General features: G+C 44.8%; 1 protein-coding gene across 1 annotated transcript in view; it reads right to left on the minus strand.

Moving 5' to 3' along the window:
- LOC111155531 (calcium/calmodulin dependent protein kinase ID) overlaps window positions 1-21,327 on the minus strand; it is a 432,128-nt gene that overhangs the window by 258,822 nt on the left and 151,979 nt on the right. Inside the window, exon 2 of the mRNA XM_022515707.1 lies at window positions 18,794-18,925. Coding sequence (XP_022371415.1) covers window positions 18,794-18,925 — 132 coding nt within the window. The remainder of the gene's footprint in view (window positions 1-18,793; window positions 18,926-21,327) is intronic.

The following is a 21,327-nucleotide window of genomic DNA, read 5'->3' on the forward strand; positions in this document are numbered from 1 at the left end:
TGGCGATCTTTGAGGAAACAGTCGCAGAGCCATAGTCGGGTGGGAATCGGGCTGTAAGAGTTTAGTGACTGAGCTGATGAGTGAGGAGGTGCAGTGGTGGATGTAGAAACACTAAAGGAGTTTAGCAGTGAAGGAAGGAAGGAAGGAACAGAGGGAAGAGAAAAGCAGGAAGGAGAAAACAAGGGGCCTTCAGAAACCATCAGCGATGCAAACCATCGACCTAGAAGTCAGAACTTCAGAAGATGAATCCTCCCACTATATACTGCCAACAATAATAAGTATTTGGTCCATTTGGTCCTTCTTAAAAATCCAGGCTATCATCATGACTTACCTCATAGTCCTGAATGTTCATCCTAATGAGTACAGCCCATCTCGACAGTGCGAACCAAAACATACTGTGATAGTCAGCCTTCCCATCCAGGTCTGTGCCCACCAGTCCAGCATATGGAGGAAAGTGCTCCATTTCCAGCATGCCCCCTCTCTCTGACTTCCAGACTCAGCCCACACAGTGTATCTCTCTCTGTCTAGAAGTGTTCCAGCTGTCCCATCCACCGAGACCTCCCTTCCCCCTGCCCCATCCCAGAAAAGCCTACCCTTTTCTAAGGTTCCTCCAATGCCCCCTTCTTCTGAGTCACCAGGTGGCTATGATCCCTGTCTCTTCGGAACCTGTTGGGTGTTCCAGGAAAGCTGCCTGTCTCAGCACATCAGCTCCTTGAGATGCAGACTGCATTATATTTGTTTGTGAAAGTGTGTGTCCAGTGATCAATAAGGTTCAAGAAATGAAATATAGGAATTCAGGTCCAGTTAATGCCAGTTTCTTTCCAGAAGATAGTTCTCTCACTGGAACTTTGGAGTTGTTAATACAGTTTTTTCACATTAAAATGCTGGACAAGCTATAAACCTGAGGGGCAGGGGCGCCTGGGTGGCTCAGTGGGTTAAACCTCTGCCTTCGGCTCAGGTCATGATCTCAGGGTCCTAGGATAGAGTCCCGCATCGGGCTCTCTGCTCAGCAGGGAGCCTGCTTCCCCCTCTCTCTCTCTGCCTACTGCTCTGCCTAATTGTGATTTCTCTCTCTGTCAAATAAATAAATACAATCTTAAAAAAAAAAAAAAAAAAAAAACCTGAGGGGCAAATCACAACCAGAATTGTTTTCAACAGGAGGGGTTTCTCACTAGTGGGCCATTCACACATTTCCCTCCGACATTTAAAAAAGAGTATTATGTGTGCCATCAGAGAAGAACTGACAAAAAGAGTAGAAATTCTATGCCAATTCTGATGAGGATTCAATGTATTTCACTAAAACGATTTTTTTGTTGTTGTTTTTTAGTGTCAATTTACATCTTCGAGAAGAATACAAATGTTGCACTCTCAAATACTGTATTAGGATACAGGTAGTTATGCTTTCAAAGTACCTGAAGATTCTATTCATTCAAAGAAATACAGCACTCTGAAATGTTTTTTAAAGGAAAGGGACGACATTGTCATGTTCCTCAATCTTCCCTCATATGAAATTGCTATCATTCAATCCAACAAAACATACAAAGCACCTGGTATGTCGCAGGGGCTTTGCCAGGTACTAGAAATACATTTGGATCTCAGAGAACACCCCTGTCCTCACGGGCTTCCCACACAGTGGGAAAGAAAGACAAGGAAGTGGTTAATTCCTCTATACTGTGATGAGTGGTGCAGGGGAGAAAAATTCCAGATGCTATTGGATCTCATGGAAGGGGCAGCTAAACCGTCTTGTTTTCTGCAGGGAAGTGTCCTAGATCAGGGCGTCTTGAAGACAGATGTGCAAACCAGTCACCTGGGCTTCTGGTTCCACCACACATTCTGATTCAGAAGCACTGGGGTGGGGCCCGGGAGTCTGCATTTTGAACGAGCTCCCAGGTGCCAATGGCGGTCAGACGACCACTTGGGGAAGCAAAGCACCAGAAGACCAGACCCCACCTGAGGCCACACCAGCCCAGTGCTGAGGAAAAGGTGCCTGCCAGCAGAAGAGGGGATGGGAAAACAGGCCAGACCACAGAGCAAACCATCCCTTCTCTCTCTATCTTAAAGAGGTAAAGGAAGGGAAGGAGACAGAGAATTGAAGGCTAGGCAAGTATCTGCAATCTTGGAAGGGTGATGCATCCCTCTTACGTAGATCTGAGAGCTCTCCAATTCAGAGTAATTAGAAGACACATCTAAATTATTTAAAAGTCTGTGCTATAAAAAATTGTCAAAAGGAACAGAGTTATTTCAAGTACTTGTAGACTCCTAAACCTACAGCCGCCCAGGGTCACTGCCACATCTCTTTAGATAAAAGAGTAATTATCAACAGTTAGCACACTGGTTTCAAGACCTTACAGATAGTCAGGTTTCTAGGCAGGTTTCTTTTTTAGTAAAAGAGACAAATTTCAACTGGATCTGTATCCTGGTAAACCAAATTCCAAATAACAAGATTTTACGTGATAGATGTAGTGTATAACACCATCCAGAAAGAGACGCAATAGAAAACATTCTAAATGATAAATTGATAGTACGGGTTAGTGCATTCAAAAAATTACGGTTTGTACACATAAGTCAAGGCAGGTCAGTACTACAAAAGGAGACGAAATTATACACACGAGGTGATCTCTTGAGTACAAGGAATACAGGAGTCTGAAACATGTGCTATGCAAGGTCTCACTGCCATCTGGTCACCTGACTCGGCAACAATATTGCGCAAATATCAGGCATATTTTTTGCTTAAGCAGTCTCTTCAGAACAAAATTTCCATTTAGAAGCTTGTGCTACATGCCTCGACATTATTATATTTATGAAGGAAAAGACAGTCATTCTAAGTGGTTTTTTAAACAGGAATATTATATTTTTTGAAAAGTTACATTGACTGATTATTAATAACAGACTTCATAATAACTTAACAATGACTGTCGTCCAAGTGCTTAAATGAGCCAAAGTATCCAAGTTTGTGTAATAAAATACTGTGTCACTTCAATAAATGACTATGTTTTGGAAAGGAAAAACTATTTGCTATATTCCTCCAGGAAATTAGATCAATAAGCAACTTTTTTTTTTCAGTTTTATTGTGGTATAAATGACAATCAGCACTTATTTGTAGATACTCTTGGTGGGTCAAATCAAGGTGCATCACCTTCTCTATTCCTACTAATCTTCTACGAGGTATTAAAAAATGAAGCACTCAAAAAAAAAAAAGAAAGAAAGAAAGAAAAGACAAACAAGGAAGGAATGAACAAACGAATGAACTCGGAGCCCAAGAACAAATCCATCAAAATTTCAACCACTGTATTGACATCTTTCAGGAACACCTGAGTAGAAGCAGGTATGGGAGTCACCAATGACCCAATCAGTGGCTTTGTCCTGGAGGGACCCTACCAGGATGAAACAAATGACAAACACAAGAACAACACCACACCAGGCATTCCTAGTGAGGAAACTGGGTTTGGAATTGGGGAAATACAGTTCACACCAACCAACCGAATTCAACCCAGGAAAAGCTTCCTTTTAAAGAAATAGCTGCCGTATCCCCTTGCTCTCCAGCTAAGGGACTCATTAGAAAGAATACTTGATGCTTGGGTGAAAATTTCTTTCTGTAAGTTTACCTTTAGAGCTAGAAAAAGATACATACTGATGCATAAAAATTAATGAATGAAAATGTTGTGGTTTCTTGAGCAGGTGGACTCATCCCACAAACAGTACCTTTCAACTCAGACTCTGCTCAGTGGCTTCCCCTGCCCTGCTTCTCACCTACCCTGGGCCGCCCTCAGATGACCCAATGTCCCTCACATCTGCTCTGATGTGCAGGACAGCCTGTGAGAAGTCACTTTCTCTAGCATTCTGGAAACGTACAGAGAGGGCAAAGGATCGAACAGGACAAAGGAGTAATAGGAGCTGGGCTCAGGTGTTTTGCATGCCTCCCTGGCCTGAGGCCAGATGAGGACAGTGGAGGTTTCCCAGATTACAAGTGTACCCCACAGTAACACTGTCTATATTGTCTGAATTGTTCCCCAGTCTGCAGCTGCCTCGCTCCTACTGCACTTCTGAGGAGTATTATCTTCGTTCTATTAAAAAGAAATTATCACGAAGGACGAACATCATCTTGACCATGGGCTCTGAGGCTGATCCCTGAGCCCCTTTCTAGTGAATTCCAGAGAACCAGAGGCAGCATGGGTCAGAACACAGTAACAGTCATGGCAGCCCACAGCACCACTGCACCACCACACAGTCATGGCAGCACACAGCATAGCACCACTGCACCACCACCTCTGCTTCTGAGGGTGAAGCAGAAAGAAGAGCACATCGGACTGAAATCACCAGGGACTTTCTGAAACCAGATTCAACATCCCAGACTGGCATCTGGTCACGCTGGTGGGACAGAGTCCTTAGTCAGTGTCAAACATGCCTGGGGGCTCTTAAAGATGAAGAAGATGGAGGGGCAAGATAGCAGAAAGATAGGACACCCTATTTCAACCGGTGCCCAAAAGTGAGCTAAATATCTACCAGAACACTCTGAACACCCATGAAATCAGCCTGAGATTTAGGATTATACACTTCTGGATCTCTACAGGGGCAGAAGACATCAGTGGAGAGGTAAAGCAGAATGGGAACGTTCGGACTGATATCGGAGGATAAAAAGGAGGGAGCCACCAGAAGTGACCCATTGGAAAGTAACACCCCAATACGAAAGTGCCCTGTGACTGGGGACCAGCACTAACTTGGAGACTGGTTAAAAGCACTCAAAAAGAGCAAAAGATCTTAAGGGGCAACTGGTGGAATTGGGCAGTCATGGGCACAGGCCTAAGCCCATGATCCCAGGACAGCCACTGCTGGTGATAACCCATGCCAGAGAGAGTGCACTGGGGCCTCCAATTCTGAGCCTGTGGCTTTCCACTGCTTGCACCACTGTTTGTCTGGGTGCACTCCTGCCTGTGCCGGAGAGATCCCGGCGTGGTCTCAGTTTGATCCCTTGAGGCAGCCTTCTGTGACCTGCGTGGCTGCAAGGTGTGAGCACACCCTGTGTGGGCATGGACTCCAGACAGCAGTCCCAGCAACAGCAGTCACCCAGCTCACCTGGCTCGCCTGGACCAATATCACTTATGGTTTTAGTGGCACAGGAGTACAGAGACAAGCGGGGGCCTCAGGCGACCACTGAGATAATGGCAGGGGTGCACACTGTCTGTAGGAGTCTGCGTTGTTCAGCTGAGTTTGCAGAGGCAGAGACTGTGTGTTCCGGACCACCCAGAGGGGAGCAGACTGGGGCTTCTCTCTGAGGCAGAGGTCTGGGTGTGGACAGTTTGCTTTCCACTAAACATCAGAAAAGCTGCAAAAAAGCCTGAAAAACCGGTTTCCACAGAGAAAAGCCCCTTGATGGGGGGCAGGGCAACTCAGCCCAAACAGGACTGACTGAAAAACGACGTGGCAGGCCCCTCCCCAGAAGACAAGCCAAAAGAACAAGGGGACAACCACCACAAGGTCCCCATAAAACTGTAAAACCCCAATATCAGGGGAAAACAATATATTAAGCTCCTGGTATTGCCGCCAAATCTGTCTATTTCATAGATACAAATTTTCTTTTCTTTTTTTTTTTTTTAATTTGTTCTCACAATTCTTGTTCTTTTCATTTTTTTAACCTACTTACCATTACAAATAGAGGTTTAATACAACATATTCCATAATAATTTTAACTTGAATTTTTTTCATACATATATCTGTGTTTCTTTTTTTCTTTTTTTTTTAATGCATATAGATATAAGCTTCAAGGTAATCTTTTTTTCCTATTCAATACTACCCCTATTTATAAACAAGTTTAATTTCCCTGTATCACTGGAAATTGAGTCTTTTAACGAAGATAACAAGATGCACCCAGGAATAACAGAAATAACCTTCCTCGCCCACATCGAGGGTTTATAACCATCTTCTCATCTTAGTCTCCTATTAGTGTTTCCATGTATTTGTTTTTGTTTTTGTACTATATAAATCTTATTCTTGGGGTTCATTTTGGCTGGCTGGGTTTTTTTTTTTTTTCCTTGTCTTTTACTTTTGTCAGTCTTTTTGTTTGTTCATTTTTGTTTATGTAGCTTATAAATCTTACTTTGAGAGCTCATTTTGGCTGAGTTTTCTCTTTCTCTCTCTCTCTCTCTCTCTCTCTCTCTCTGTCTCTCACTTTTTTTTCTTTCTTTTTGGTGGTGACTTCCGATTGCTCCAAAACTTTCCAGGGTGCACCTTGCTTGGATCATGGTTGATATATTCAGCTATACATTCCCTCAACCATCTCTCACCAAAATGACTAGGAGGATGAACACCCAACAGAAGAAAAATTCAGAGATTGTGCCCTCTGCCACAGAAATATTGGATATGGACATAAACAGTATGTCGGAAAGGGAATTTAGGGTAACAATTATCCAGGCAATGGCTAGGTTGGAGAAGACCATTAGTGGCAACATAGAAACCCTAAGGGTGGAAGTGAAGGCTGATCTGGCAGAACTAAAAAATGCTATCAATGAGATCCAATCTAATCTAAATACTGTAACAACTAAGGTAACTGAGGCAGAAGATCAAATTAGTGATCTAGAAGACAAACTGATAGAAAAGAAGGATCAGAAGGAGGCCTGGAGCAAACAGCTTAGAAGCCATGAAAACAGAATTAGGGAAATAAAGGATGCCATGAAACATTCCAACTTCAGAATTATTGGGATACCTGAGTGGGGGGAAGAAAGAGAGAAGATAAGAAGATACACTTGAACAAATTCTGGATGAAAATTTCCCCAGTCTGGGGAATGCAACAAATGTTCGTGTCCTAGAGGCAGAAAGGACACCCCCCAAGATCAACGAATCTAGAAAGACCTCCAAACACTTAATTGTGAAATTCATGAATCATAATTTTAGACAAGAGGTCCTAAGGGCAGCTGGGGGAAGAGATTCCTTAGATACAGAGGAAGGTCCATCGGAATAAGGTCAGACCTGTCGACAGAAACCTGGCAAACTAGAAAGGGCTTGAAAGACATATTCAGGGCACTAAATGAGAAGAACATGGAGCCAAGAATACTTTATCTAGCAAGGCTGGCATTAAAAATGGATGGAGAGATAAAGAACTTCCAAGACCAGCAAGGTTTAAAAGAGTATGTGACCACCAAGCCAGCACTACAAGAAATATTAAGGGGGGGTTCTATAAAAGAAGAAAGAACCCAAGAGCGACATAGAACAGAAATTTACAGAGACAATCTATAGAAACAAGGACTTCACAGGCAATATGATGTCAATAAAAATTTATCTTTTAATAATCACTCTCAATGTGAATGGCCTAAATGTTCCCATAAAACAGCACAGGGTTGCAGACTGCATAAAACGACAAGACCTGTCCATATGTTGTCTACAAGAGACTCATTTTGAACCTAAAGATACAACCAGACTCAAAGTGAAGGGAGGGAGAACAATCTTTCTTGCCAACAGGTGTCAAAAGAAAGCTGGGGTAGAGATTCTCATATCCAATAAATTAGATTTTAAGCTAAAGACTGTAGTCAGAGATACAGAAGGACACTACAACATTCTTTTTTTTTTTTTTTAAGATTTTATTTATTTATTTGACGGAGAGACACAGCGAGAGAGGGAACACAAGCAGGGGAAGCAGGAGAGGGAGAAGCAGGCTTCCCACCAAGCAGAAAGCCCAGTTCAGGGCTCGATCCCAGGACCCTGGGATCATGACCTGAGCTAAAGGCAGATGCTTAATGACTGAGCTACCCAGGCACCCCACACTACAACATTCTTAAATGGTCTATCCACCAAGAAGATCTAACAATTGTAAATATTTATGCCTCCAACATGGGAGCAGCCAACTACATAAGCCAACTGTTAATCAAAATAGTCATACTGATAAGAATACATTAATTGTAGGGGATCTTAACATGCCACTCTCAGCAACAGACAGATAATCTAAGCATAAAATCAATAAAGAAACAAGAGCTTTGAATGACACATTGGACCAGGTGGACCTTATAGATAATATACAGAACATTCCACCCTAAAACAAGAGGATACTCATTCTTCTCAAGCGCACATGGAACTTTCTCCAGAATAGACCACATACTGTGTCACAAATCAGGGTTCAACCCATACCAAAAGACTGAGATTATTCCCTCCATATTCTCAGACCACAGTGCTTTGAAACTGGAACTCAACCACAAGAAAAAGTTTGGAAGGAATACAAACAATGGGAAGCTAAAGACCTTCCAGCTCAAGAATGTTTGGATCAACCAGGAAATCAAAGAAGAACTTAAACAATTCATGGAAACCAATGAGAATGAAGACACATCAGTCCAAAACCTATGGGATACAGCAAAGGTGGTCCTAAGGGGGATATACATAGCTATCCAAGTCTCACTGAAAAAAACTGAAAAATCCCAAATACACCAACTCTCTTTACACCTTAAAGAACTGGAAAATTAACAACAAATTAACCCCACCCCATGCACAAGAAGAGAAATAATTAAGATTAGAGCAGAGATCAAAGAATTAGAAACTAGAGGTACAGTCGAACACATCAACGAAACTAGAAGCTGGTTCTTTGGAAGAATTAATAAGATCAATAAACCACTGACCAAACTAACCTACATTAATAAAATTATGAATGAAAGGGGAGAGATCATGACTAACACCAAGGAAATAGAAATAATTATCAGAAATTATTATCAACAGTTATATACCAATAAGGTAAGCAACCTAGAAGAAATGGATGCATTCCTGGAAACCCATAAACTTCCAATACTGAAACAGGAAGAAATTGACAACCAATAGATCAATACCTAGTAACGAGATCGAAACAATGATCAAAAACCTCCCCAAATAACAAGAGCCCAGGACCTGACGGATTCCCTGGGGAATTCTACCAAACATTCAAAATAGAAATAATAGCTATTCTCCTGAAGCTGTTTGAAAAATTGAAGCAGAGGGGCACCTGGGCGGCTCAGTGGGTTAAACCTCTGCCTTCGGCTCAGGTCATGGTCTCAGGGTCCTAGGATCAAGCCCCGTATCGGCTCTCTGCTCGGCGGGGAGCCTGCTTCCTCCTCTCTCTCTACTTGCCTCTCTTCCTACTTGTGATCTCTCTGTCTGTGAAATAAATAAAATATATTTTTAAAATTAATTAATTTTTAAAAAATTGACACAGAAGGAAAACTTACAGACTCTTTTTATGAAGCCAGCATTACCCTGATCCCCAAACCAGGCAAAGACCCCATCAAAAAAGGAGAATTTCAGACTAATATCCCTGATGAATATGGATGCCAAGATTCTCAACAAGATCCTAGCTAATAGGATTCAACAATACATTAAAAAGATTATCCAACATGACCAGGTGGGATTTATCCCTGGGATACAAAGGTGGTTCAACATTCGCAAGTCAACCAATGTGACTGAACAAATCACAACCTTGAGATCATGACCCGAGCTAAAATCAAAGAGTTGGTCACTTAACTGACTGAGCCACCCAGGTGCCCTGAGAATATCTCTACTTAAAATCTCAAAAGAATTGCTCTAGAATTCAGGGGACTAGGTTGAGACAAAAGCTGGATTCTGATTTTAGAGTTCCCAGTCTCTTAATTGAATTAACCCACATCTATTTCAACAAATCTATTGACATCTATCATCTACTGAAATCTATGGTATTTCTTTCTTACTACAAGTGCTAGGATTCCTACCAGTTGTTTCTAGTTGTTTCATCCAAAGTTCCAATGGTGGTTTCCTAACAGAAGGGAGGGCTGGGTACCCTAAAACACTGAAGGAAGCCCCACAAGTGAGGCATCCCACAAATGATGCCTTTATCATTTGTGCAAACCATACACTCTGCCCCTCAGGTTCTTCTTCTATGAAATCGATATACCAGTTCCCGCCCTCATGTCTCCCACAGAGATATTCCGAGCTCCTACCATAGTACCATGAGAGTAGTAATGCCTAACATTGTATCCTCCCTAACATCTGAACATGTCAAAGTTTCAAAAAGCTTCTCATATGTCTTATTATCTTACTTAGGTACTTAGCAGATTTTTAACAGGGGTGTAATTACTAAATTCAGCAAAAAGAATTTTCTGCTCTTCAGTAGAAAGACATAAAAATGCCAAAATGTATTTAAAATGTGTATATATGTGCATATGTACATGTGTGGATATGTGTATATGTGTATATCCATGTTCATACACACACATGTTTATATGCACAAACACTTGTACACATGCATGCATTGAGCACACTAATTCTGCAGCCCTCAGCGAGAATGAAGACAACACATCTAACATAGCACAGCATTTGTTCAGCAATATCCTTGCATGTGTTTGGATTCCCCAGTGAGACCTATCACATGTCTGAATCCTATAGTTAACACTATTTGAAAAAATTTTCTTTTTTTTTTTTAATTTTATTTATTTGACAGACAGATATCACAAGTAGACAGAGAGGCAGGCAGAGAGAGAGGAGGAAGCAGGCTCCCCGCTGAGCAGAAAGCCAGATGTGGGGCTCGATCCCAGGACCCTGAGATCATGACCCGAGCTGAAGGCAGAGGCTTTAACCCACTGAGCCACCCAGGCGCCCCTGAAAAAATTTTCTAAAAGAAAGTACAAGTGGCTAAAAATTGAATATTGAATCTCATTCATCAAATGCCACGCAACTACTATTTTAGAAATGATTTCTTTAATTACATACATCCTAAAAACTCCAGACCAGTCACCTAAGACTCTGGCCTCATCTTTAAGCTGACTTCAAGAAGTCAGTCAGCCATACAACTTTAAAATGGTGACTGTTTAAACCATTCCAATGATAACCTTGAACTTCAAGTATGTAAAATAAAATTTATTCACAGGGCACCTGGGTGGCTCAGAGGGTTAAGCCTCTGCCTTCAGCTCAGGTCATGATCTCAGGGTCCTGGGATCGAGCCCAGCATCAGGCTCTCTGCTCAGCAGGGAGCCTGCTTCCCCTTCTCTCTCTGCCTGCCTCTCTGCCTACTTGTGATCTCTGTGTGTTAAATAAATAAAAATCTTAAAAAAAAATTTATTCACCAAATGATGCCTAGCTTAAACTACAGGATCAATCATAAATAAAACTTTGCTAAAACCATTTCTCTGCCCATATAAATAATGCCAAAACCATGCAGAGGGGACCAATTTTACAAAATGTAAAGTTTAACAGAAGAGTAACCACAAGCTGCCAGTATATGTTTATTTCTTTTTCTGCATTGGCCATTATCCTCTAGCTCAGCACTCCTGTACTTACTTGTTCCTGCTGTGTGATCCTCCAATAAAAGCTCTTCTGACTTTCTAGGAATATTAGGTTACAAAATACATATACATTTCTGTTGGAATCATTTAAGTGAAATCCATAGAAGTCATTAGCTCAGTAAGTTCACAGAAGAAGGGGGAAAACATTTGCCACAATATATTATTAGAGGGATTTAAACAGCCAACCAGCCCACACGAGGTTGACTCCCCAAGCACCAGACTAAGTAGCAGGGAGCTAAAGCCTGGGAACAAGCCCGCAAGTAACTGACACGGCCTTGAAAAGTGCGATAAAACACATTGTTTCTTCAACTACTCAAAATATCTGCAGAGTCATATATTTAGTATAAAAGGTGGTAAGAACAGCCAGACTGGATTTACGTCTGCTCTGTTGCCATAGGAAACTCACCTTCCCCTCAAACCTGCCTCTTCTAGAATGCCCGTGTTGGCTGAGACTCTTGCGATCCTCTGCGTCACAAAGCCAGAGAAGGCTGTAAATCAGGACACATGCCTTCCTTCCCCTGGTCCCTCTTCCCTTCCTCAGTACTCAAGCTCAGTGCTTCTAATCTTCTTCTGTCCCTTGAATCCCCCACCCAACCCTGGCCTCCATCCTTACCCTCTTGCCTTCGGTCCAGGGCTGAATTCAGGAAGCAGGCCTCACGAGCAGTGGCAGAAGGGACAGAGGGTAAACACTGGGGCCATAAAGTCTCAGAGGGAAGGGACAATCAAAACGGACATCTTCAAGGAGGGGCATCTCAGTCTCAGGCATGGCCCACTGATGTAGGCAGGAGTGGCAAGGAGAGGCAGAGGCCTGAATCGCCTGTTCAAGAATCACCTTTTCCTTTTGGTGGGACCTCAACTATGATGTGGGGCATGGGAGCAGGGAGGTCCACATGAGACAGCGAGATCACAATGCAGGGGGCTTGTTCACAAAAGAGTTTGGATTCCATCATGCAGGTGACCGTGTGGAATTAACATGGGACATGCACTGATGCTCTCATTTCACAGAGCTGTGGGAGCCAGCCCTGAGGAAAGGGAGGCTGGCCAGTCCATGAAAACCACAATGAAGGCAGTGTTTGGGAAGCAGAAGCCATAGGCAGGGAGAGGCCCCAGAGGTTCGTGGATACCAGACAGGAAAACCAACATGCCAGCTCAGGCTAGTTTGAACATCTCTGCTTTCTAGTAAGGGATACCACCAATCATATTTTCCCTCTGTTCTTGGAGTTCTGTAAGCCATGCCCAAGATATTGATATAAAATAACATATCTCAACAATAATGTAATTACAATATAATAAAAATTTGATCTCAGATCAAATTTTTAAAAATGTTCCTAGATTATCTTCCATGCACAAAGTACCAGGTGAAGGTCACTAGGAAGCATGAAATGTAGCTTCTCGGGCTCTACAGTTGGGTTGGCAATAGACCATTTTGATTTCTTAACCACACGTACAATGTTAAGCTGAAATACAACAGATGCCAAATGATGGTCTGACCAAAGTGGAGTTGACTGCCTGCCTGGCAAGGAAAGTCTCCTCATTCAGGAGTCAGACCCGCAGGGCTCCCAGAAACAGAGAAGCCTTAGTGTAGAGCAAAAGAGGGGGCAAGAGAGCAAATTAGGCAAGACTGAGGTCAAGTCTCTACTCGGGCCATAGGGAAGAGAGTCAGCTCTTCTTTGGAATTCGATGCTTTCAAAGAGCCTGGTTTGAACAGGGGCCGCGGGGGTTGTGTCCACCTGCCAGCAGGCCTGGGATCATTCAGCAGATGCCCCCACACATGCCTGCTCCAAGCTTGGCAACACTGTGGGTTCAATCACACAACAACAGCACCCACCATATCACACACCGTGCCTCCCTTAACCTCTGTTTTAATGGAATGACATGTTTTTTCTACATTAAGGACCTTGCACTAAGGGTTTTCTGGGGTAGGCAAGTGTTCTGGGATCATAAAAGATATACCTCCTTCCCTGTGGGTTTTCACATGCCCTTTGCCATGACTCTTCATACTTCCTGCCTGTGTCCTTAATTCCAGAACGACTTTTCCAAAGGAAAGGTCTCCTTCTGTTAGAATCTTCTCTTCGAAATAGTTCACATAGATCCTTCAAAAGCCATTCTGGTGCCTGAGAAACTCTGAGTGTCTGCTTTACCAGCTTAGCCATTTTCAGCCACTGGAAAAGTGGTTTTGTTCACTCTGAATCAATGAATTTCTATTGAAGCATATGTTTCTCTAATACAACAATAAACTGGCATTTGGCAGTGATTTCAACACGTGAACAGGGCCAGCCTGCCATGAGAACAAAGCTACAGGAACAGAAGCAAGCCAGATTTCAATGAGTTCATCTATGGGGAACCCTTCCTCTGAAGGCTATTACTTAATACAAAACCAGCTGTCCTCGCCTTCAGGTGCTCAAGCTGCCTTCCCCCCTCCCCCATTAGTCTGCATGGAGAGAAATGTGTCTGGTCTAAGAAAACTAGAGAACCAGGCTACCACAAGGAGCTCCAAAACCTCTGGAATTCTGCTGGTGCCTGGCTAAGTGTTGATTCACTCTCTCTCCAGAAGGCCCAGCTTCACCACACTTCCTGCAACCCATCCTGACCTTGGCCATAGGGAATCCTGGGCTTTGGCATCTGCCCCCTTCAGTGGCTTCGATCCCCTTCAGACTGTGTACCCCCGTCACTGAGTCATGCTGCCTTGACCAACCCCGACACCAGCTTCTTCAGTCCAAGAATGGCTCTTCCTCCCCCTCTTTCTTCTGCCCACTTCAAAGAGCCAGCAGCCCCTCTCGAGCCCAGCCAGCGGCTTGTGCCTTCTCCCCACGAACGGGATAGCGGGCTCAAGTCAATTTCCCTTGCTTCCGATGAAATCCAGCTCTTTGAGTTCCCTCCTCTAAGAGAAACCTCTCACCTAAAGGAAGCACTGTCTGGCGTGTTTGTGTGTGGACACATCTTTCCACTCTGCTGGGCACAGAAGAGCACTTTTACCCCCTGGGCAGTGCGACTAGAAGGAAAGGGCCCTAAGCAGCTCTTCTTCTTTTTTTCTTTTTTTAAATTTAATTTTATTTTTTCAGTGCTCCAAGATTCTCCTCTCAACACAGCCAGCTGAGTGTCCAAATCGCTAGGTGGGGAGCAGGGGCAGCACTCCCCATAACCTCCAACGTAGTTGGTCTTGGATGGAGCCTGAGCATCTGATGTTCTGAAAAGCATTCCAGGTGATTTTAATGTGGGTGAAGAGCCACTGATTTAGGGAGAAAATGACAAAGATGTTCAACTGAGACTCCCCAGTGTACCCAGATGGAGAACATCCAATTTAAAAGCCAGTCCTACCCAGATCCCTGCCCCTGCTCCCACCCACCCCCATCCCCCACAGCAAGATAATCTCTGCAGCCTACAAAGTATGCACTGGAAAAGCATGTTGAGCTCCAGGGCCATGTTTCATTCAGATGGTGCCCCAGCAACCCAGCTGAGCCTCAGTCCCCTCCCCCCCCATTAGGAAAAGGGATCCTCTAGATACATTTGTTTTCCATCTCCCTCTCTCTTCATCTCTCATTTAAATGCAGCCTGGTTGTATATTTGCCTTTCTCCCTCTCCACAAAATGTCTTGTGTGTTGCCCTGAAATGAGATTTGGGTAGTGCCTGCCCTCTAAGTAAATAATAGCACAAAAACCATAAGCTCTATAATGCAATGAGGGGATGATATCACATATGATATTCCATAAGGCACAAAAGTCTCCATTCGTGGGTCGAAAACCAGCCATGCTGCTAGAGAAACTGACATGGAATTAGAGCTATCCAGCCCCCTGGATGCCAAAGTCAGGCCAGCAGTGCTCTGCTCCGGAGCGACTGTCCACCATGATGCTTGTCACTTGTTATTCCCTCTGAGCCTGGCTTCATATCCACTTATCAAGTAGAAAATTCATTTTAGAACTATTTTCAGAGCAAGTATGAAGACATGCTTAAGGATAAATTAGCTACATTACTTCTATTCAATGAAAGACATAAATCTCTCACCCTGCAATGAACTCAGCACATCGCAGGACAAGCCATGCTCAGACGGGCCTGCTTCGATGAAAAATGGCCCAGAAATACACAAATAGCTGGGGTATATAGCAGAATTTTGGAATAAAGCAGGTCTCTTTGCAATCTCATCTAAATGATTTAGCTATGGAAAGTATCACAAAGTTTTCTGTTCTATTGGTTTCGGAAAGTTTTAATATCCAGCAAGTCCAGATCACAGCCACGTTCCAGACCTAGCTAGTCAAGCGGCCATCCCCACCTGGCCATGCCAAGACCTTCAAACTCAGTGTGTCTAAATCAGAACTCATCACCTGCCCTCCACTGCTCACACTCCTGATCTCAGTTACCCAATCAGAAACCTGAGGGTTATCCTGGAATCCTATCTCTACTCAACCCTCTCCCCACTTCTTCCAGATCCCTAAGTCTTAGGCATTACATTTTTTACACACCCTCATTTCTGTCTCTCCCATCCTAGCTCACAGCTCCTGTTTCAAAGCGTTGCTTCCCAGGCTCCTCCAACAGCCTCCAAACCACTCCCCTGCACTGAGTCTCACCCCCTCAGACCCATCCAGGGTTCCACCACAATAATCTTAATGAAACAATCCTGATCACGCTCTTCCACTAAAATCCTTCAGTGACCCCCCCACTGTCTATAGAATGATGTTTAAAGTCCAAAGTGGGGTATGCGATCACCCCCATACAACTTCTCCAACCTCAGGTCTCTGTCCCTCACCTTGAACAGTCTGCCATAGTCAAATGAGTCACTTCCCAGCACACCAGCCTGCCTCCCATCCCCTGATCTCTGCTGGTGTGGCCCCCTCCTGGTTTGAGGAACCCCCTTTCTGCCCCCAGCAAAATACAACCTTGGCTCACACCCCTCCCCGAAGGAAGAACTGGGCAGCCTGCACCTTGAGCTCCTGGTCAGACCTTCTCTCATGGCATCTACATTATCATACTTATTTATAACACAGCTGGAAGCTCCCAGAAGGCCAGAATGATATCTCATCTTTCCAACCTCGGTGCCTAGCAGTGCCAGTGCCACCTGAATCATAGGAATTTACGAAATATTGGTTAAATGTTTGAATGTTGTGACGATGCCACTCTAACCTTTCCAAAACTGTTTTTCTTTACCATTTGTATGCTTTGCTTTTGGCTGCCTTTTTTTTTTTTTTTAAGATTTTATTTATTTATTTGACAGAGAGACATAGTGAGAGAGGGAACACAAGCAGGGGCAGTGGGAGTGGGAGAAGCAGGCTTCCTGCTGCGCAGGGAGCCCGATGCAGGGCTTGATCCCAGGACCCTGGGATCATGACCTGAGCCGAAGGCAGACACTTAATGACTAAGCCACCCAGGAGCCCCTGCTTTTGGCTGCTTAAGATGTGTAACTGCCTCGTTTTCCCACTTATAAATCACTGGCAGAGAACCCAAATCAATCAATCAATTAATCAATCAGCATGGGAGATTTATCACCTTCTTACCCCTTGAGAAATCATTTCTTTGTTCTTTATTCCCGAAAGAAGGGTCACACTTCAAGGCACTTCAACAGCTGATAGTGAGAAGTGACCAAAATGAGTTACTCCAAACTCCAGCCCGCCCGGCTGTTCAATGCCCTCTCCCGGGAAGTGATTACTGACACAGGCGCAGGTTGAGACACTAATTAGAGCAGAATGACCATAGCAAAAACCAAGGCTGGCCTCTGAAGTCTCTGTCTGCCCCCACCCTGCCCGTGTAGACACAGAATAACTCTGAGGATAAAACCTGACTTCCCTGGCTTTGTGGCTTCGAAGCCTATGAGGGAGTCACCTAAAAATAAAGGTGCCATTCTCGGTTCGGCCGTGGGCAGCCCCTGTGCCCACGGTCAACACTCTGGAAGGTTCTGGGCCCACTCAGAATTCCATCTGAAATGTCAAATATCTGCAGTGTGGCTGCAAGACCCAGCAAACGCCCTCTTCCCCCAGTGCTGAGTTCATATTGAAAAATGAGCACTTTAAATAGATGTTTCATTAACATGGTGTCTTCCTGCTTGATGTTAATGTACTTAGAGTAATTGGTTGTCCCAAATTCTCTTCCACAGGATCATTTCATGCAATCCTCCCCAGGACAATCTGAAACTCTTTGGGTCCCAGATAGATAATCCAGTGAACCTAGAAACCAACCAAACAACCAAATAAGCAAAAATCCTTCCACCAAAAAGCCGTTGAGACCCATTTGTTCTGGAACACGTATCACATACAACAGCAGAACAGGACAGACCATCCTGACCACGTTGGTGGCCCTGGGTTTGTACCAAGGGCAAGACAACATCATTCAGCAGGCACTAGGGGTCCCAGAGCGACAAGTGGGAGAGGTGGGTTATTCAGGAGGAATGTGAGTAGGTAACATTTTGTTTTGAGCCCCTAGAAGGCTTGTTCCCACTCTGCTTTGCTTATCTGTGCACAGATTCTTGCTCTGTGCCAACTCCAAACCCCAAACATTTCAAGGATATTTCTAACATCCTTTATTAATAGAAGCTCTTAAAAATTTCATAGCATAATGCTCAGATACACTCCCCAAACATGCAAAAGCATGTACCCTATAAGGGCTTGTTCCCCCAACCCTGTGAGACACAGGGGAATGGCTTGATCGTGGCGACACAGGGAACAGACTGGACAGCACCCCATTAAGACATCACTTTTGTGGGGGGACCCAGCCACATCAGAATGGCTCTGTGTGTGTCACCATGCTGGAGGCGGGATTTTGATTCAGTTCTAGGCACACATGGCAAACAAAATTAAAACCCAACGAAGAGGTAAAGCTCTTGAACAGTGCTCTCTGTGGAACTTGCTGGATGCCAGGAGCCATGTGTGTGGCAGGAAGCAGAAGACCCATTAAAGAGTGTGCAAAGGACTCTGGTGGTGTTGGCACTCCATGCTCTGCTCCCTAGGAGCCACAGAGCACTGGACAAGTGACTTTATTCTGAGCTTCATCTCCTGCTTGTAAAATCAAGCCTCGACAACAAGACAACAGAAACAGTATGAGCAGCGGAGATGGCGTTAGCTACCCTCTATTGAGCACTCATGACTCACAACGTAGCAGGTGCCGTGGAAAGCGCCCTAGAAACGCTGCTTAGGTACCACCTCCCTTCCTCCTGAGGACCTCGATGAGGGAGAGATTCTTAACTGCTGTTCATGGGGAAGGCTCGGAGTTCAGTGACCAGCCCCAGGTCTCCGAGTGAGCGTGAGTTCAAAACCAAGTCTACCTGACTGGTACGTTCTTTGGAAATCGTAACTCCAATGGCTGCCACAAAAGGGGTGAGATGAGATGGATATCGATAGATAGATAGATAGATAGATAGAGATACACACAACGTGCTCTGAACGCACCACAGGAATGTCAGTCATCGGTAAGAGCACCCACCCCCTCCAGCATTCCAATCATTGACCGCCAGGCGCCCTGCCCCTGGCGCCCTCTCCTTCCCCTGGATGGGGACCCAAAGAATCCGAAGGTGGTGGTGGGGGAAGGAGGTCGTCTCCTGGGGCACTTACTTTCTCAGAACAGCGATCTCGTTCTCTATGCTGCTCTCCTTGCCCTTCAGCGCCTTCTTGGGGATGCATTTCACCGCAAAGAGTCTGCCACTGGCCTTCTCTTCAGCTAAGACCACTTCAGAAAATGCCCCACTGTAAACAAAGGAAAAAAAGAAGAAGAAGGCTTAGATTCGGGAGTTGGGGATCCCCGGGGTCTCCTCCGATCCCATTCCCAAGGTTTAAGGAATAGTAACAACAATTGCCAGCATGACTGCAACCTTTTGGCCAGCATCACTCCATACTGGACTTCTCTAGGCAAACCAGTGCACACACGCAAAGCGCCCTCGTGCAAGGGGACACGGGGATGTCTGCCTGAGTCGGCGCAGCTCCCAGCCCCTGCAGAACAATATGGTGGCAGTCACCTCAGAGCAAACTTGGATGCTCCCAGATTGGTTCCTGCAGAGAAAATTCGTGTCCACCTCCAGGGCCAGCAACCCCACCCCCAAGTAAGCAAGAAAGTAATGCTCAAATTTCTAGATAGCTCACAGGCCCCTCTATTCCAAGAAAATTTCAGAGCCTGTCACAAACATCAATTAATTCTTGCCGACAGGTAAAGATAGAACTGAAGTATGAGTTGGTGTAACACGTGGTAACGACATGGGGTCAATTAATTGGTCGGGATCCGAAAGTTATCACTAAGTTGTTTTCTGAAACAAAGGCATACAGGATGCCCTGAGTGGGGGAGACCTTTCTGCCGGAAACTGTGAAGAGAACTCTGCAAAGGCAGAATAACACACTGGAAATACAACCTGGACATTTGGGGTCAGAGGGCTCACTTCTCTGCAGAAGACCCCTGTGGTCAGTGAGCCTCAGAGCCCAGCGCCTCAGTGGCCACTGTGTCCCCAACCCCTGTCACCTCCTCCATCTGCCAGTAGGCAGGGCCTGGGTCCCACACTCGGCCTGTGGGGCAGAACTTCCCTGAGGCCTGAAACAGAAGTAGGCTCTGCCCACTCCAGGCCCCAGTAACTTGGACTCTGCACACGGAGCAAGGAAAAACTGTGGTCCACTGAGTCACTTCCTGTCCCTAGACTTCAAGGAGCAACTCTTTTTTCCTCAGAGAGACATTACACATGGCTTCTACACAGTTATAATTAGAGACAAACCGTCATGTATCAAAAGAAACCACTAGAAGGACCAAGGTCATCCCAATCCCCGAGCCTCAGGGTCTCTGTTCTTCAGCCAACATCAAACAGATGATCAGGCAAGGAAAATGTACTTTTCTCTTTCTCTCCTTACCCATCTGACAAGGGTATGCCTCCATCACAGACCAAAGAAAATACAAACACGTATGTATTTTAAAATCCCTTCCAGTGAGAGGAATTCACTTTACTTAGTGCAATTAACTGTGAGTCTTCAGCCAGCGTTCCTTCTGGAACATAAACTCGAGAGAAGAAGCTCAGCTACCTTCATGTCTCTATGTAATTATATAAACCTGAGGGGCAGAAGATCGGCTTTCCACCAAAGAACCAAATGGAGAATAAGAGAACAAAGATCTGCCCAAATCCAAAATCACCAGTTGAGTAGGATTCTCCCTCACAGTACCATGTGCCTCACAGAGACAGAAACCTTCTAGAACCAACCAGAACAATGATTATGAAATATAAATACGAAAAACGCACAACAGATTTCTCAAAGGGATGAGATGAGTCAGACATTCACTGCCAACAGACTTCACCAAAGGAAACCAATTCTTCCCTTCCTGGAAAACAAAGTGGGAAGTGAGGTTTCTATGTATGAACTGACCCCTGGACCCAGGACAGGAGAAGGAGGGGACTAGGGTCTCCATGGGAGCCAGTGCTGGTGGGCTGTTGCCACTCCTGGATTGAGGGCTCTCTGTCTTTGTCCCTGACTTTAGGAGGGATGGACGTATCTGCAACCCTGGGTGAGGGCAGGACAGTGGGACATCAATACATAAGGGGCTTCACGTGCTAAGCAGCTGGGGCTTAACAACAAGTTACCTATGAAAGGACACAAGACAGGCCCCCGATGGCCAAGGATGCCCGCCATGACTCCAGGAGTCTCCATCAACAGTTCCCCAGTAGAGTCACAAAGCCAAGGTTACAGTCCCATTCTCTCAGGTTGAAATTCAGTCTGCAATCCCAGGTCTGGGCATGCTACCAGAAGAATTGAGAGCAGGGCCTCAAACAGATATTCGTGTACCCATGTTCATAGCCACATCATTCACAACAGCCGAAAGGTGGGAATGACCCACATATGCATCAACGGATGAACGGATAAACAAAATGTGGTCTATCCATACAATGGACTGTGATTACTCAGTCATATAAGAGATGGAATTCTGGCCCCTGCCACAACGTGGATGAACCCTGAAGACGTTAGACTAAAGGGAAGAGGCCAGAATTGAAAGGACAAGTACCATACAACTCTGCTTACACAAGTACCCAGAGCTGTCAAATGCACACCTAGAAAGAGGAATGGTGGTTGCCAGGTTTGGGGAAGCAGAGAATGGGGAGTCAGTGTTTAATGGGGACAGG

The sequence above is a fragment of the Enhydra lutris genome, unplaced genomic scaffold (assembly GCF_002288905.1).
Source record: "Enhydra lutris kenyoni isolate GAN:26980312 unplaced genomic scaffold, ASM228890v2 scaffoldscaffold42, whole genome shotgun sequence".
Lineage (NCBI taxonomy): Eukaryota > Metazoa > Chordata > Mammalia > Carnivora > Mustelidae > Enhydra > Enhydra lutris.